The 18,844-nt window shown below is 35.7% G+C and overlaps 1 protein-coding gene and 1 pseudogene across 1 annotated transcript; both read right to left on the bottom strand.

Annotated features, from left to right (window-relative positions):
• Nucleotides 1–7,787: 7,787 nt before the first annotated feature.
• sostdc1b (sclerostin domain containing 1b) lies at nucleotides 7,788–10,363 on the bottom strand. The gene is made up of 2 exons (XM_052584919.1): nucleotides 10,064–10,363; nucleotides 7,788–9,798 (listed from the first exon to the last, which is right to left on the bottom strand). The coding sequence occupies exons 1-2, from the start codon at nucleotides 10,257–10,259 to the stop codon at nucleotides 9,386–9,388; spliced, it is 609 nt and encodes a 202-aa protein (XP_052440879.1). The 5' UTR covers nucleotides 10,260–10,363; the 3' UTR covers nucleotides 7,788–9,385.
• A 2,067-nt stretch (nucleotides 10,364–12,430) lies between these two features.
• On the bottom strand, nucleotides 12,431–18,466 carry LOC127979607 (ankyrin repeat and MYND domain-containing protein 2-like; annotated as a pseudogene).
• Nucleotides 18,467–18,844: the final 378 nt, after the last annotated feature.

The following is an 18,844-nucleotide window of genomic DNA, read 5'->3' as shown; positions in this document are numbered from 1 at the left end:
ACACCAAACAAAGTAAACCAGTTGTTACAAAAGTAAACCATCAGACATTTATCCAATTCTAGAACAGCATTGTCTTCAAAATACAAATTTTAAGAGGAAGGTCATGATTACTCATGCAGACATTAACTGATATGAACATAAAAAAAAAAGTTACAAGAAAAGAAAGAAATGAGAAGAAAGATGAAGAGTCCTGGAAGCTCTCTGCCTGCAGATGTTGGCCTAGTCCGGCCCACCCACGTTGGCCCCAGTGATCTCTGATGGCGATGAATGATGATGTCACAAGAGCTTAGGCCAGAAGACAAGAGGAAAAAGCTTATCATCACTGATGCAACAAAGCGTAACATGAACACACACACTCATACTGTGTATGTGGGCATACGTTGCCTAAACAAACACACATGCACACACTCAAAACCAACTAGTTAAGCTGAAGGGGCAAAACTAGAAGATCCATGAATTTTTAAATTAAACAAGCCTTACATTTTTAGATGAAGGTATTAAATATCCAATGAACAGACCATTGGTATGATCTGAAGCAGTGTGCATAATTATGCAAATTTTTCTTTTGCATTTCATTAACATTACACCCATGGCATTTAAAGTCAAATGCATGGCAAAAGGTATACGCAGGAGTAGCTTAGCAAATGTACTAAATGCTTCACTATGAGGAGTTGACTGCTTTAAGGGGTCAAGGAGACATGCTGAAACTTTCCTGATTGTGTTCTTAGCAAAATAATCTTCTCCTGGCTGTTTTCAATATTTACATGGGTGGTCAAGTTTACCAGTTTATTTGTTCATTTTCTCTGCCTCAACTAAAATGTTTGCAATATGCCGTTGTATTTAAAAAACAACAACATTTGGATAACCTGCTTTGCCATTGTGTCCCAAATTTGTAATTTCCAAAATATAACATTTAAATTTCACTCTCTGGTGGGAATTACCACAGGAATGATTACACAGCATCAGAGATATGCAAACAAATACGCCACAAATATAATAACGTTTTCATTACTGGGAGATTTAGCTTTGTTTATTGCTGCAATGATTTTGGGGGTATAAGTAAATAAATAGATACTAATACTAATAATAAATAATCTGATACATGATGCAGGGTTATTTTGCCCAATAAGTCTTGCAGCCACAGCAGAGTCTGATATTCATTTGTTACAGCTATGAGCGGCTTATAAATCCTTCTCTGGTGCCTTGCTTGGATCTTCACAAATGTTCCAGCGACGGCGTTTTCACTGCCAGTTGAAAGAAATACACAGCACCACCTCAAAATAGTCTCAGAGGAAAGCAATATATTTGTGTGTCATTTTCTCTTCCCTCAAAATTACTGCCAACTACCATACAACACTGTATTCTGTATATCCCTCAATACTACTGCCAGCTGCCATACCAAACTTAAGTGACAGAACCAACACGTCTTTTAATGACAGAAAAATACGCCATTTTGCCAGAAGACCCTAAATCTAGGCATCGAAGGAACTGATCATCAACTCTGCATTAACAACAGAGTTGTTAAGTGTGTGCACAGTCTCTACTGTCATGAAGAGATGAATGAAATAGAAATAGCAGTTGGGCAGAGAGTACAGTGATTATAGTCCCAGGTAGTACTAATATTAGGCCTAAAGCCTTAAGCTAAGAGCCTTAGTAGCCAGGTACAGAGAGATTTCTCTTAGTGCATGTGTCACAGGTAAAGAAGAAATAGGCCTACATCTGAGGGGTCTTGACGAAAGGGCTAAATTTTAGCTACACAAGCTATGTGTTTTATTATATTATTAGTAGTTATTATTCCTTATGCAATAATAATTTTAAAAAAGTTTACAAATAAATACATTTAAGGATTTGACTCCCTGGTCTTCATGAATAGCAGGCTAAGATAATATATTGCCATCAGTTTCTTCATCTTGCTTGTTGATGGTTAAGGTAAATGTTGCAGTCTAAAATAATCAAAGAGCTCACCAAGCAAATACGTGGTTGAAATGATTTAAAAATTACCTGTGTATAATATTAAAGCTTCCGCAGAAAAATAGTCCACTACAGCATCCGGCCGAGCAAATGACGGACTACAATATATTTAAGGAATATTAGCCATTAACAGCTCTAAGCGAATTAGCAAAACAGAATTAACAGAATAAAGCAAATCCACAATGTGACATGAGAAACTTTAAAGTAGCGCCGGATTCTTTCATCTGGATACAGCGTGATACAGCGTTGCCAAGCTCGAGGGCAAATATTAGGAAATATCAGACCGCTAAATGTGTTTATGACCAATCAGGATCAAGCATTCCACAGCACCGTGTAATAAGCCATTTAGTTAATCTAACCTAATTATGATTAATCAGTATGTCATGTAATTAATGTGATTAAAATGTTTCATTGAATTATAGTCCTATAAATGAATAAATAAATCAGGGGCAAAATAGATTTTTGTTTTGTTGTTTGAAGCGGCTTCTTTTTTGTGGCTTATATATATATGTAAATCATCGCTATACGTATTAAACACATCCATAAAGATGAACTGTTTACTTAACATGTTACACAGCTCAGACATTAGCGTTCAGCAGGTTTGTTCATATCCTCATACTGCTCTCGGCTGAGACATGCCTGTGGAAATAAAAACAGATCAATGTCAATAACATAATGAAAAGGGCAGGAAAATCACAGTGGAATGTGGCATCACTGCTTGCCAAATTAAATAAAATCATCATACACTTATCTAAATCTTTAGTTCATGTTGTTCTTTCCTTAACAAGCTACCTGTATTGCCATCTTAGCAATTCATTATTAGTTACCAAACTGCACACAGTTTCTAAGACAAGTCCAGTTTCCAATTCATTGTTTACTCAGATTGTGTATCGGTGCTTAACATTCCATCTGTCATTTTTACTGCATTCCGTTTCTGCTCCTACGAAGCCCAAACAGTAACAGTTTCATAATTAGATGTATTAACATAGCAACAAGGGGCCCCAGAAACACTGAGGGTCTTTGTTTTACAGAAGATGGGCTAGCTGGAGGATGAATGCATCTCTCAAGAGCATCTTGGTTGAATGAGAAACAGGTGTGACGGCGTCTGGACGCTTTTTCTCTCATGTCTGTGAGTTGGGCTGCTCTTCAATATCATACAATGTAAGTGACATTCGTTGACCTCTACATGAAAAGCTTTGCAGATAATGGTTTAAATGTGATGTTACAAGGCCGCTATGGTTACAAGAAAGTGGGATGCATCCATAGTAAACACTGAACAGAAAAAGTCCCGACAGTGGCCTTGAGACATCTCAGAAATCTTTGTTTTGCTTTGTGCTCTAAAAGACATGAGGTAAAACCATCAACATCTCCAACTTAGGTAAAGACCTGTGATTGCATCTCATAGCCGTGGGCTATGCTGTAGCTTTGTGTTTTGATATTTTTAATGAAGCAAATGTGGTTGCCTTATTTAGTCCAGTTCTACAGTAGATTTTCTTACATTCACACAGTGCAAACCAACACTTTATTAGACCTCTTGTCTGGATGTTAGCGGGCTAGTTAAAGGAAGGATTAGTTTTGTAGGTGAACTTTCCTCTCTGTGATCCTGCCTGGCCCTCTTCCTGGTTATAACTAGAGTTTAACATGATTAATTGTGCATCATTACTGTGAGAATCGTTACCACATGCAGAGAGCCAGAGCTGAGAGGAAGAGTCAAATATATCCTCATTAGCCATTCCACAGGTGTCCCCTGCTGGGTTAAATCACCAAAATATCAACTTTGAGAGATTTTAATATCACACATTATTTTGATTTAGCAAAGCGACATTATGAAGTCTAGTGCACCTAAACATGTATTCTGTGTCTATTTGTTGCAATAACTTAAAATGTATCACGGATAATCCATGATTTTGACTCCTGGAAAAAAAAAAAGATCATATACTGCAGATCACATACTCAAGTCCTCAGGTCCATGTACAATATTTCCCACAATGTACTGTGGCATGAATTCATGTGGATTAAGGCCTGTTCTCACCAAGAACAATAACTATAACTATGAAGTTTAATCATGCTAATTTTACGAGAATAGTAAAATCCACATCACAGTTAGTGAAAACAGCATAAAGCACAGATTTCGTTAAAATCACTTTTTTTTTAATTTCCTGATGGTGAATGATAAAGTCAGTCAGTATTGACATGACATTAAAGGAATAGTTCACCCCCCAAAAATGTGAGAAAGATAGGTGGGTTTGTGTAGGGTCTGGAGTGGTGTGGATTACTGTGATGTTTTTATCAGATGTTTGGACTCTCACTCTGACGGCACCCATTCGCTGTAGAGGATTCATTATTGAGTAACTTATGTAATGCTACATGTATTGCTCCAAATCTGTTCTGATGAAGAAACAAACTCATCTACATTTTGGAAGGTCTGTGGGTGAGTACATTTTTAGCAAATGTTCATTTCTGGGTGGACGATTCTTTCAATGAGCTTGAGCGTTTAAAGCAGCAGATAACATTACTGCAATGCATGCTCACAATAAATAGAACATTATTGTGCATTGGTATAGACGGACGACATTCAATTCATGATTATACAATACATGATGCAAAAGACACAATTTAGTTTTTGGTCTAACTCTATGTTTAAACAACTTCTATTTCAAGTTGACACAAAACAAATATTTAAGGCAGCACTGACAGGTGAATTTTGTTTGAGCTTTTTTTGCAGTAAAGATGTGTGACTGGGAGGTTGCTGTGTTGTTTATAGTAATGGTCCAACTCCAAACCTTAGGTGAGGTGGAGTTACGGCTATTTTGGCACATTGCACAGTGTTGACAGAGTGAGTTATACATCACTTGCAGGAATTAGCTGAAGTCCAGCACTCCACTGCTTTATGGTATATGATTATAAATGTGTAATTTTAAACAAAGACAGTTTGTTGAGAACTGACAAGTGTTGTGAAATGATGCACAGCAACATAAAACTATATTGAGTGATGAAACCGTGTGAGAAGCAACAAATTAAATGGTGTGTAAATTACTCAGAGAGGATTTAGATGTTTTTTCTATAACTAGTAAAAAATTAACTGTTGAATTAAAAGAAACAGTGAGATTTGTTCTTTCGAGACAAGGGTATAAAAATGATTTATATCAGTGTGTCATCATGTAAATGTTTGGGATTTTCTTGGTCCACTATTCACAGCATAAATCTGAATGTTAAATAGAGTAAGGTTATTTGAAATAGCAAGAACAGGGTTTCTCAAAATGGCTTAAGTGAACAAGAAAATGTGTTTTAGGTCAAATGAGTTTGACAAAAATATTTGGAAATCTGTGGTTTAGCCACAGAAAATTTATTAAAAACAGTAACAGCAACTGCTTGTACAGAAAAATTATTGTAGATTTTGTAAGCCATATTTATGCCCAAGTAATACATTAATTTTGATCTTTTACAATAATTCTGTAACATACAGTTCTACTTGTGAATGTAGTTTACTTAAACTATATCTCAATTTCCTGAAACAAAAGCCATGAAATTTCACCCCATCTGTTTTCCAAACACAGTTTATAGATCTTATTGTGAGCAACTCATCCATGATCGTGTTTCTTTTTCTTTGTTTAATGTTTTGAGTTATGTTTAATTAAAGTGTCACCACTGGATCTTCTGGTGAAACGACAGACTTGTCTCTAGTGATGTATGCCGTATATTTCCTATCAAACGTTGCGCAGAACCAAGTCCCCACCCTTTACACAACTAACCTTGCAAATTTTGGCAAAGCCAATGGAGTGTGTTCTGAGCTCAGAATCTTGAGTAAACAAATAGCACACATTACCAAGGGATAGCGTGTGTTTGAATACCACAGTATGTGGGAGTATGCCGAGTTTTGTGCATCAGAGCAACCCTCTCTTTAGGGAATGTATTTGGTAATAGAGCTTATAAATAACAGCAGGTGGTCCCCGTACCTCAAACTCTCTGGAGGTGAATCTGTTGTCAGGAATAATTATAGAGATGGAGAATCAGTACAGACAAAAGCACCCGTTTCTGCCTGCACCTGTCAACACACCAGAGACATCAGACAGACGTCTTCCGTTAGACTCATGATGTTACCTGCCTTAGTTTCTCAACCTCATTTCATCTCAGACAGCACACCCAGGACCGCCTATAGTCCATTTGCTGACCTTCTGATGCATCTTGCATAGAAAACTGGAAAGCATTTTCTTGACTACACTGTAAAAAGATTACTTTGAAATTTACAGGAACTTGCTGGAAGCAATTGGCAAGTAAGTTGCTGTAATATATTCCACAGTATGCTGACTGTATAAGTTTAATCACAGTAATTTACTGTAAATGCTGTCATTTTTTTTACAGCAAAAATCACATTACCATTAATGAAATTAGAGTAATAGAATGCTGTTTTTTAACAGCAAATATTATTTTAATATTTTTAGTTGAGTGAGATAGAAACAAGATATAAAAAGGAAAAAGTTTAGCATAGCTGCTGTTCATATTATTTCAGACAAAATATGATTTATTTCATCACATATAATTTGAGTGTAAAGCTATCAGATTTGTTGTGTGAATACTTGGCAAAAAATATGTATTTTAATGTAATTTAAAACTAAAAGACTGTGTTTGAGTCCCAAAAATTATCTGGAAGGTCATTTCAAAGTAAAAGAGCAAAAAACTTTGATAAATCAAAACTTTGATAAATCCTTGGTATTGTCAATAGTCCAGAATTTTGTGACCTCATTAAAGGCCAAGCACCATAGCTGCCCCTGTTTGTGCAAAAATCAGCACACTGACACTAATGCTCTCAAAACTGATATTATTTTGATTAAGTGTTACATGTTAACCCTTAAATGTATTATTTATTATTTGTAAATGTATTAGTTGTCATCATTATTAAGAATGGACTACACGAGCCAAAGTATCATTTAAATGAGTGGATCATCATAACTGTAATTTACACTATAGTTTAAAAGTTTGGGATCAGTAAGATTATTTACTTCTTTGAAAAGTATCTTCTGCTCACCAAGGCTGAACTTATTTGATTAGAATGAAGTAAAAACAGTAATATTGTGAAATAGTATTACAATTTAACACCAGTTTTCCATGTGAATATAATGTAAAAAGTTATTCATTACAGTGATCTAAGCTGAATGAAGCTAATGTTTCTTTCTTTTTTCTTTTTTTTACAGTAAAAATCACATTACCTTAAGTGAAATCAGACTAATAGATACTGGTTTTAACAGCAAACATTATTTTAATATTGTTAATTGAGTGTAGTGTAAAAGATGATTTTTTTTTACACAAAAAACAACATTTATTGACTTTAAAATGTCAATATACATAAAAATACAAATACATAGACACTACGTTATATCACACCAAAAAAGGACACGCTATTCTAACGTGGAAATGAATTATCGCATTAACAGTTGCAATATTAAGTGTAACCATTAGCCTTAATAACAAACATTAAACATATGAGAGAAAACGAATTACGAGATCTGATGACTTTTAGTCTGAGGCCGTTTCGCCTGATTAGTTCTGACGTGATTTTGTTGAGAAATAGTGTTGTTTAATTTGTGGCGTGATGCCATTTTAACTGATATCTGAATACAGATGAGCTCTGGGGATGTCCTTAACTGTGCCCCTTGCGATGAATAAAAACATAACTTAATCCTCAGAAAAAATGTTGTGCAGTTTTAAAATATAACCTGTTGCTGCGTTTTCTTTCAGTTTTAAAGCAGTATCCTCTAACAAGAGAAAAATGAATATGCGGCTTTAAATGGCTAATCTACAAACATACACAGACTCAATTCCAGAATAATTTTTATCCAGCAGTGTACTTTACCAAACTAATGATGTCATCAATAAAATGTTGCCAGGAATGAAGATATAAACAAATTTATTTCCTACTTCTCTCTCACGCGTGCATTCACTCTGAAAGTGAAAGACATTAACTTTACCAGTGGAAACTGCAAATGTAACAATATATGATAAAAATAATGAAAAACTTTACCTTTCTGAGGTTAAGTAATCCATTTTAGAAAAAAATCCCACTCAAAATGACTATGATTCACAGGAAAATACTTTTACTGTAAAATGTCCCGCTATTGTAATTTTACCCATCATGCTTTGCAAATGTACAGCAAAATACTGTAAACATTCTACAGTATGGATCTGTTCATTTTACAGCAATAATGCTGTGAAAACTAGAGAAATTTGTTACAGTGTACCCAAAGTTTCTTTTAGTGCAGTTTCTACAGGATCCACAAAGTATCTCATGTCCCAGTGACTTGCAGTGTCACCTTCCTTGGGATTCCTGGATTCACAACACAAGGAATCTGATTCATAACTTGGGAATATAACCTCAGGCACAGCAACACGACTTTCAGAATGGCAGAGTGAAAAGATACGGGATACAATGAAGCAGCTTTAACATGTTGCAGCCAAAAAGTAGCTGCTGTGCCTGCAGGTGAGGGCAGCCATTCACAACAGTGCAGCGTAGAGTTACGAACACAGTGAGAAAGAACTCGCTTCTTCAACTTATTCCTCATTTGTTACATAGTTTCTGTCAGTCCATGTAATTCTACAACCTTGCCTTTAGCGAGTCAGCGGAACAAAATGATACAAACCAGCATAATTAAACTACTTAATTTATTGTATTAACGGGTATTCAACTGTGAATGTCAACTTGAATTTTTCATAAAATTCTATAAAAATATATGGATGTAATTCTATTAAAAACTACTATATATGAAATGCAAATATTTACATAACTGTAGTAATGAGTCCATTTTTAAAGGAATAATTCACCCAAAATGAAAATTGTGTTATTATTTACTCACCCTTAAGTTGTTATAAATGTTTTCTTCTGTTGAACACAAAATAAGATATTGTGAAGAATGTTGGTAACCAAACAGTTGCCAGTAGCAAGTAGTAGTTATTTTTTCTCTCATACTATGGAAGTCAATGACTACCGGCAGCTGTTTGGTTACCAACATTCTTCCTCAGGTTTGGATCAAACTGAGGGCAAGTAAATTATGACATTATTTTTATTTTGTCTGTCATTTGAAATAGTATGCATAATTGCTTTATGTAATTAGGTTATATATATATATATATATATATATATATATATATATATATATATATATATATATATATATATATATATATATATATATATATATATAAAACATTACACTCAGAAAGTGCAAATACTCTCACATATACACAGTCCTAAAAGAATCCAGATCTGAAAATATAAAGAAAAACAGCTGTCATCTTGATGCAGTCCAAGTCAAGAGTCATTGCATTTCAAAGTCACTTTCCTTCCATGGGCAGGTCAAATCTGAGTTGGTCAAATCTGCAGCAGAATGGCTCATCCTCAACAAACCAGAGGCTCATGTATTTATTCATTTTTAGAATTAGGCTTTGAGTTTTTATTTTTGCTCTTTTTCTTCTTGGGGCTCTGCAGTGGATGATCCCGTGAGGGACTCTGAGGGGCATGAGAGGACTCGTTGTTTTGGCGCGTGTATCTCTTGCAGGTGCAGGATGTGACGGCGGTGATCTTGTAGGTGCGCGTGCTGCCGTCCTGGCACTGGAGTTTAATGCGCTGGATGCGTGTGCGCTCGGTGACGCAGCGCCACTCTTGGGCGTCCCGTCTGCTCCAGTAGTGACCTCCACCGATCCAGTTGGGCAACAGGTGGGTGGGTAGACATTCTCCAGCACACACTAACTCCTTGACGGGATTCAGGCTGGTGCACTGGCCGTCAGATATATATTTAGTTGATCTCAGCTCCCTGCAACCAACCTGGTGCTGTTCTGCAAATGGAAAGTTCATGCTTTAAAAAATCAGTGAATGGAGAAGGAATAATATGATGCATTGCACTTTAAGTTACTTCTACAGTAGGCTAATACAATAGCCTGAACTCTAAATCAGTTTTAAATATCACTATTGAAATTATACAACAGCTCATGTTTTTAAAAATATCTGCGAGCAACCACATAGATTCGGATGAATGGAATTTTGTAATATTATTGATTTGAACCCTTCAAAAGTATGATGAACGCAAGAGTAAATACGTACCGGTTTGGTCTCGGCTCTCCGTTCGTCTTCCTCCGTTGCGCGCTCGATTTAAGGAGGCATTATTTGGAGGCTGGTGAGATGATGCGACCATGTGCCCATTGAACTCTTCAGTGGCATCATTTTTGAAAGCATGACAGCTTTTTATCAGAAAGCAGAGCAGAAACAGCAGCTGGTATTCGCATGTGCTGAGGGGCATTGCAAAAGAGTTCGGTTCTGTGTCTCTTTGAAAACTCGGAGAATTATTATACCTACCTGTTTCTCATCCATGTTTATATACCCGCCCATTCCAGAACAGCAGCAGTGAGTGGAATAATGAAGTGTCCTGGAAATGGGCGTGTCCACGCGATGTAGTACACGCCCACCTACAGCTACAGTATTTGGGACTGTGGAAAATTGACTGGAAGTTGGAAAGCTATACTTTTTTTTTTAGCTAATCGTCCCAAAAACATGACATGAAATCTGACAAAATGTATTATCTGTAATAGGCTATTTATATGTATGATTATTAAAACCAACAAAAATACGTATAAATTTTTTTTTTTTGGTGTAAAACTGCTACATTATTAGAGAAACGCACTTGCTGTGAAAAAAATTAGTTTTTCATTTTACTCTGACCCTATTTATCTGCCTAACTTTTAAATGTTACTTTTATTCTGATATAATAATGTTATAGGAAGTATTATTATTATTATTATTATTATATGACAACAACAAGATTTTTTTAAGTTGTCTAAAAGAATACAAAACAATCAAATTTTCATTCAACAAAATGAAAACTGGATGACATTTTTCGATACAGATAATAATTTTTAATAATGATTTCTTATAATCCCATGGCCCTGCAGAGGACAATCGGTTTGGAGAATGGATGGGTTCTTGAATTTTTCATATTTTGCAGTATTTATTTTATTCTATTTTTTTAAATAAAGAATTAGCATCATGGTATTTTATTTTTTACTAATGCAAAGAAATGTATTATTATATCTTATGTAACTTATATCACTATTATTGTATTGCTTATCTTAAGTATAGGGAACACCTATTGTGTAGCTCAGTTGATACATGTGATCAAGCAGTGCATTGCAACACTCAGAGAGACACTGTGCTGAGGATGTTGCGCTCTCAGGTGTGAATGACTTTTCAAGCATATTTAGATCCTCTACATGTGAACCTGATACATTGAACTCTAGGTACAGGCATGCATGACAAAACCTATGAAACGGGATAGGCCTGGATTATTTTACCCCAAAATTATCCAAACAGGTGCCTCCGATGAGCTCACCAAATGAATGTGCATAACACAAACGACATGGAGGAAACACAAAAGCCCAATGCTTGCTTTCTTCCACCGAAAATGTGTGGCTCCCCCAAAAAGTTTCTAGTTTCACTCACTCCTCAGGCATTTATGATTAATTCACTATGCTTGCCCCCTGGTACACGAAAAAACACTTTAATATTGTGCTGATTTTCCCCCTTAAAAAATGTATTTCAAAAGCCACTGCTGTCAAAATGATCTCTTATTACCTAAAAAGCACTGTTAGTCATATTGGTAAAGGGGGGTTTATTGGGGATCACTGAATATGCAACCTCAGGGCTTGAAAGAGGAATATCAAAGTCATGCGATACGATGCGGCATTCGCTAATTTCTGCATCTCAAAAACCGGATATTTGAGATAGTCCTTTCATGCACCTGTAATGACCGTGACATGCTCATAGATGGAGACAGGAGAGGGATGAATCTCTGGGGAAACAGAGAGGTTACGGCACTGAGTTATGGGAATATTGACATGCGACGTGTCAACCATGTGCTAAATAGACCCTCGTTTGGCCCACAGGGTGAGATAGTCCCTTGGGATGAGGGGATGTGGAGACTTGGAACAAAGCACTAAGGAACAGACACAGCCGTCTATAGAATTTGGAGCGAGTGCCTTAGGATGTGTGCAACAGGACCAAGTGTGGGAAAGTCCACGGAGGAGATCCCTGCTCTCTCAAAACTCACTGTATAATCCAGCTTAAACTGGACACTTCCCAAATATATATATATTTTTTTAAATATGTTGGTATATATTGATTGATGATTATGATAACGATGCATATTAATTAATTTTTTTTAATCTTTTTTAAATAAATAAAAAAAACATCATCAGATGCCTATTTCATTGGGTGATCAGTACTGAGATCAACATTTTACCTGAAAGAGATTTATGTTTGTAATAAAAACTGTGATTCTGATCAATTCAAGTATGTATGCTATTCATTCTAAGAAAGTAAACAGTACACAGCCTGCTGATGCCACATTTAAGATCACACTTGATCTTCAGAGGATAGACGCTGCCCTCTAGCGGAAAACTTCTGCATTAAAATGTATGCGTTACATCAAATTCTTTATTTGATCAAGAAAAAAGTTTAGATAGAATTAAGCCTTCAATATGAATTATTTTAGAGGTTTTACTTTAAAAGCAAATTATGTAAGAAGCAAAATGCAGATAAAAAAAAACTATGTTATGAAACAAGCAAAAATAGAACTTAAACAAAAGCACATAAAGGAATAGTTCACCCAAAGATGAAAATTTGCTGGCCTCAGAACATCCAAGATGTAGATGAGTTTGTTTTTTCATTGGAACACATTTGGAGAAATTTAGCTTCACATCATTTGCTCATTAGTGGATCCTCTGCAGTGAATGGGTGCCGTCAGCATGACAAACAGCTGATAAAAACATCACAAAATCTACAAGTAAGTCACATGACCCCAGTCCATCAGTTAACATATTGTGAAGTGAAAATCTGCATGTTTACATGTTTTTTTTTTTTTTTTAGGCGCTGCCTCTTATGAGTGAACCAGTACAGCCTCTGACACGTCGGCCCACAGTAGACCACCTGCAAAGAGATCAGAGCATTATGGGAAAACAGTGTATCAGCAATATGTGAAACTCAAACATAATGACAAAATAGAGCTTACTTTATAATACAAATAATAATCTTTGTATAATGCAACTCAACAGTGAACTTTAAATTCAGTTTTGAAGTTAGATATCTTTTCATATGAATGTTCTTCCATTTCTGACAACATTTGGGGTTCTTAATTAAAATGGGAAAGCAGTTGCTAAACAGCAAGTTGAAGTCGGTGTACTTTGCAGTCATTACGTGTGATTAACGGTAAAATAAATCACATTCGCAACTTTTGTAAGTTTGGCAACAAAATGATCAGAAATGTCAGTATTAAGGGAATGAATGTTGATGGCAAGCTATGATTACTTAAGGAAAAAAGGAAACACATTATACCATTTTACAGAAGGAGCACTTCTCTCCACATGCAGCACAGTACTCAGTGTCCATAAGCACCATCTGGGCTGTCGGTGCCTGGGTCAGAACCGAGAAGACTGTGGGGTCATTCCCCTGGAAACAAGAAGAGAGCTTGTGAAAAAGAAAAATGTCCACACAGTTTAAAAATCTGACATCAGCCAGCAAGTTATGAACATCTACACTAGCATTCAAAAGATTATCTAGTAAATTAGTAAATAAAAAATGTTGTGAAATATTATTACAGTTTAAAATACGTGTTTTTTAATTTGAATATTTAGTCAAATTGAATTTGTTGATGCAAAGCTGGATTTTGAGCATCATTACTCCAGTTTTCAGTGTCACATGATCCTTCAGAAATCTCTCTAAGATGCTCATCTGCTGCAAGAAACATTTCACATTCTTAAAAATGTTGAAAACAGTCGTGCAGCTTAATATTTCTGAAGAAACTTTGAAACGTTTCTTTGATTAATAGAAAGGCAAGATGTAACTTAATAAAGTAAGTATTATTTAAAATAAATTCCATATTATATGACCCTTGCAACTTTGTTTAAAATGATAAGGTGTCCGTTTTATATGTTTCAAAGTGTACTGACAATTTCCACAGGCACTATACTTCGGACCAGCTGTTGCAGCAGGGTTGCTTCGCAATAGGGAAACTTCCGGATACAATCATGAATGAATTTCTCCAGGTACTGAGGGAAGCCATCACTGTCTCTTCCTTTCAGAAGGCTTGGGCAGAAGAAAAATATGTTTTCGTGACTCCATTTGTAAGACTGTCTGAGAAGGAAGGACCATAATGATGATGTCACCTCTTCAACAGGGCATCCAGGTATTCATCACGTTCCTGCAGGAAGGCCAGACACTTCTGTAGCACGCAGCTGATGTAGTGCATCTTCATGGCCAGTACCTCATTCATATCCTGCTGTTTCACACACTGCTCACAGAGCAGATCCATCACACGGTAGCACTTCTCCAGTGCAATCACATCCACCAATAAGGGGTCCTCCTTCACCAGCATCACCATCTGAAAACGCATGATGGAAAGAAGTGCCCCAGAATATGAGAAGTGTATATAGAAGGGAAACACTAGCCTGTCTTACAATGCAAGTTTCATGGAGGAGACAAATTCTCACGCTACATGATTCTGTTAACTGATCCCCGCTGAGACACCTTACTCATCAGAAATCACTGGACGTGAGACAGCTGAGATAGCACACACAGATGCCATCCGAGATCCGCCACAAAGCACACACGCAAGTCTATGCTAGAGCAACTGTGTATTAAATTACTAACACACACCTGATTTGACACTCACAGGCCCACATTTGGAAAAAAGTTTCTGCTGATTCGCCAAAAAAAAACTAATATTACCTATTTTGATGATGCTGAGTTGAAAAATTTGTGTTTTCACAAAATGAGAATGTAGATTTTTCAAATTATATACACAATATGTATCAGCTTTAATGTATTTATCAGAATAACAAAAGCAGTCAAAAGTCAAATGCCAAACACATACTCTATTGTCAAATAACTTAACATAAACACAAGATTATAAATATAAATATAAAAAAAAAACTAATTTGAACAATTTGCTTCTGTTGCTGTGTGGATTTTACTACATCCAAACAGGAAGCAATTTTTCTTAATTAACAAACTGCGCATTTCAAGTATATCCTCGCAATGAAAAACTCTTAAAACTACATTCTGCGACACAAAAACAATATTATTTATAAAATACTAGTGTATTTGGGCACCCGCCATGACGCTTGCTGTGAGAAATACCGTAAGCAGAGTGATACAAATGGTGAAGAGGTTGAAGTTATGTAATCACTAGAATATTGCACTGCTCTCATCCAATCAGATTCGAGGACCAGAAAGAACTGTGCTTTAAGGGATAATACAACTTCTTCACCTTACAAATGGTTGTCGAAGTCTTATTTTGTGAGAAAGTCTGACTATTTTTGCACTATTTGTGAAATCAACACCTCAACATTAGTAAGAAACAAGTAAAGGATTTCAGTCAGCAAATATTATGCAAGGCGCTGTTATTTATGTAGTTCATTGCAATGTCACATGCAAATGTCATTCTCATATGCTATGCAATGAAGGCTGTTTATCAGAGCTGTAGTTATAACAGATTTATAAAAGAAGTCCAAGCCTATGTTGAAATGCAGGCCGTGTTGTTTCTCTGTAATATCACAAGGATATATTTAGATGGAATAAAAGCAGGAGGGGTGACAGTTAGTGCAAACTGATGCTTCCTCCAGTCATGTGACCTTGTATGGTATTCTTATGGGCCGGTGTTATAAAAGCATAGGTCCATGTGTTTCACTCACATTGTTTGGTTTGTGTGAGCATGGTGCCTTACTGCTGCTTGAAATCTGAGTTATATAAACACACTTGGCAGTTCTTACCTTGACAGGATTGAAGTTAGTAGTCATGATGATTTTGTGTAGGGGTTCTGCTAGTTTGGGGGGTAGTTTAGGTTCAATCTCTGAGCCCTGGATTTGGTGTAGTAATCCAGCCTCGCACGAGAAAGGAAATTGTTGATTACTGTCACACAGTCATGCTGACCCGCACAGGGCAGAAAGATTAAGATTATTTATTAATTAGAAAGTAGTAAATGTGTGTATGCAAATGAATCACTCATCCACAAAGGCAGCCATCTGAGCAGCAGTCCGTCCCACAGAGTTGACCAGATCCGTCTCTGCTCCAGCATCTAAAATCATTTCTGTTATTTCTGCATTACCTGCTGGATTATTCAGATTAGATGAGCTGGGAAAACTTTAGATGCCATTTTCAGATTATTAAACACCAACACTGTTCAAAAGTTTGGGGTCAGTAGTTTTATTTTTTAAAGAAATTATTTATTTAGCAAAAATGCATTAAATTGATCAAAAGTGAAGACATTTGTCATTTAAATGCTGTTGTTTTGAACTTTCTATTCAGCAAAGAAAAAGCAATAACTCTTTTCTCATGTAAACACAGTACTTCAAATCAAATTGATGTGATTAAGCTCATAATCATTAAACATATTCATAGTAAAATATGTGGTGTATACAGATTGCAATCGCAATTAACATATATGTAAACATATTACTGTGATTAATTCCTTACACTGATTATTGGAAATAATCTAATATTTTTTATTATAAATGCAATCTTGGTGAGTTTAGGAGACTGCTAAAAACTACTGCTTTATTGCTTTATAACTGGACGATTGTATTGTTATTTTATGAGCAGCTGATACAAATGCACAGGTCTGCACAAGTCTGCTTTGCCCTTATAAGCCGCATGCATGAGAGGGGTCACGCCATACTAAAATGAAAGGAAAGGAAAATGCTTCACTTTTCATCTGCATGACTCAAAAGCAAATTACATTTAGTCTTGTTCAGTTTTGAAAATCCAGGAAATGTGTCTGCAGGATGGAGATTCTGACAAAACACTGGCACTTGTTGAGAGTGACATGAGCTGAATGATGTCAAAAGACTGCGTTGGTGGCACAGCGAACAAGCTGCACATCTGATTTTGACAGGTGGTATACACTTATCAACTGCTGTTTCTAATCATTCAGCCCCAAAAGACCTCAAGTAGTCTGTAGGTTACATCTAGTGGCATGTCTCTATTATCACACCTCTTTAATGACCACCTCTGCCACTCAAGAGTCTCTGCCATATGCCTGAACATATGTTGTCACCTCACCAACCCACCAGCCACTGCACTCGTTTACATAAGGGCTGATTGTCAGAAAACAACTAAATAATACCACTATTTACAATGTCAGGCCTGTGTCTATGTACAATAGTTAGGCTGCAGAAAAATAGCATAAGCATTAATAAAAGTAGCAATAAGTATGGGTTGTGTTTGGCCAGCCGCCCTGTGTCTGATTTTATGTTTTGTTGTGTTCCAGCTTGGTGCACCCAAATGAGCCATAACTTGTGCTTAAATGGCCTGTAAATTACTACCCATATTCATCATCTTTATGTTCTTACCTCATCCAGAAAGTTAACACGCACGCTTGGATTGCTGAGGAGCTGGGTGGCCTCTTGTACATCACCTCTGAGAAAACACAGAGTTTACTAAACACTAGGAACATGGACAACTCATGATTAGTCACCATCTTAAATTTTCCCTGGATGGTGTACATACATAACAAACTGTACTTTGTATAAATACACTTAATTTTAAGATATTTATATTATCTACCTTTTTGAAATTATGCAAGGATTCATCAAAATACTGTTCTAAGATAAACAGAAAGTTTCATTAAACTGGTTAGTTTATAGATAGATTATGTGATTAGGACATAGATTATAGTTTAAGAATATTATGTGAACAAATCTTTCATTTAATATCAAAGTCTGTATAGCATGAAACAGGCACTGTTTATACACTGCTGTTCAAAAGTTGGGGATTATTTTTAATGTTTTGAAAGAGGTCTCACACTCTGCAGGGCTACATTTATTTGATCAAAAATACAGTAAAACAGTAATATTATGAAATATTAAAATTGTAAATATCTTTTTTTCTATTTGAATATACTGTAAAATGTGATGCAAAGCTAAATTTTCAGCATCATACCCCAGTGTTCAGTGTCACGTGATCTTTCAGAAATAATTTTTATATGCTGATTTGCTGCTCAAGAAACATTTCACAATTATTATCATGGTTGAAAGCATTTATGCTGCATAATATTTTAGTGGAAACTTTTCTTTCAGGATTCTTTAATAAAGTTGTTAAAAACAGCATTCATTTAAAGTAGAAATATTTTGTTCTAAATGTATTCACTGTGTTATCAATGTAATGCTTTTTGCTGAATAAACGTATTAATTTCTTTCCAAAAAAAAGGGAAAAAAAAAGAAAGAAATAAACTTTGTGAACAAAGAAACTTATGGTATCAGAAAGGTAATGTAACCAAGTCCCAAAGGGAACAAATTAATAAACCTGCAACCAATTCGATAGGATAATTTATATAAATAATATATAAGCAGACAGTTTGTTTTTAAGAAAAAAAAATCCAGTACCTGAAGCAGCTACCTGTAGCATCACTCTCTCTTCAGATGTCAGATCAAATTTCTTTGCAGGGGTCATGCTCGTCATATTGACACCATCAATTGCTATTATTGTTAAGGATAAATAGTATATCGATGTGAAAATTCTTCCTCAGAATACGGACTTTATAATCCAAACTCCAAGTAAAAAGAGAACATCATTGGTTCATACCACTTTTGAAATTGATACGAGGGGAAGGTGGATCCAAGAGTGACACGATGTGAAGAAGCCGTAATGAATATTTAAGGATGTCAACATGTACTTTATTAAACAGTATATTTTATAAATATGTGTTATTACTATTTTTTTATTCAAGAGGATTTAATTATTAATAGCAGTAGTAATTAATGTCGTGCCAAACAGGCTACCCCTCTCGAGAGTAGTTCAGTCCAGCTGTACATTACTTGCCTGCTCAAACAGTGTCTC

Source organism: Carassius gibelio, chromosome B19, assembly GCF_023724105.1.
Source record: "Carassius gibelio isolate Cgi1373 ecotype wild population from Czech Republic chromosome B19, carGib1.2-hapl.c, whole genome shotgun sequence".
Classification (NCBI taxonomy): Eukaryota; Metazoa; Chordata; class Actinopteri; order Cypriniformes; family Cyprinidae; genus Carassius; species Carassius gibelio.
Note: the sequence above shows the minus strand (reverse complement) of the source record. Positions and strands in the feature narration are given on the sequence as shown.

Coding starts and splice junctions, on each gene's coding strand:
- sostdc1b (XM_052584919.1), bottom strand. CDS start 10,259: ATGCCCCTCAGCACATGCGAATACCAGCTGCTGTTTCTGCTCTGCTTT. Junction 9,799..10,063: donor GGAGAGCCGAGACCAAACCG/GTACGTATTTAC, acceptor TTCCATTTGCAG/AACAGCACCAGGTTGGTTGC.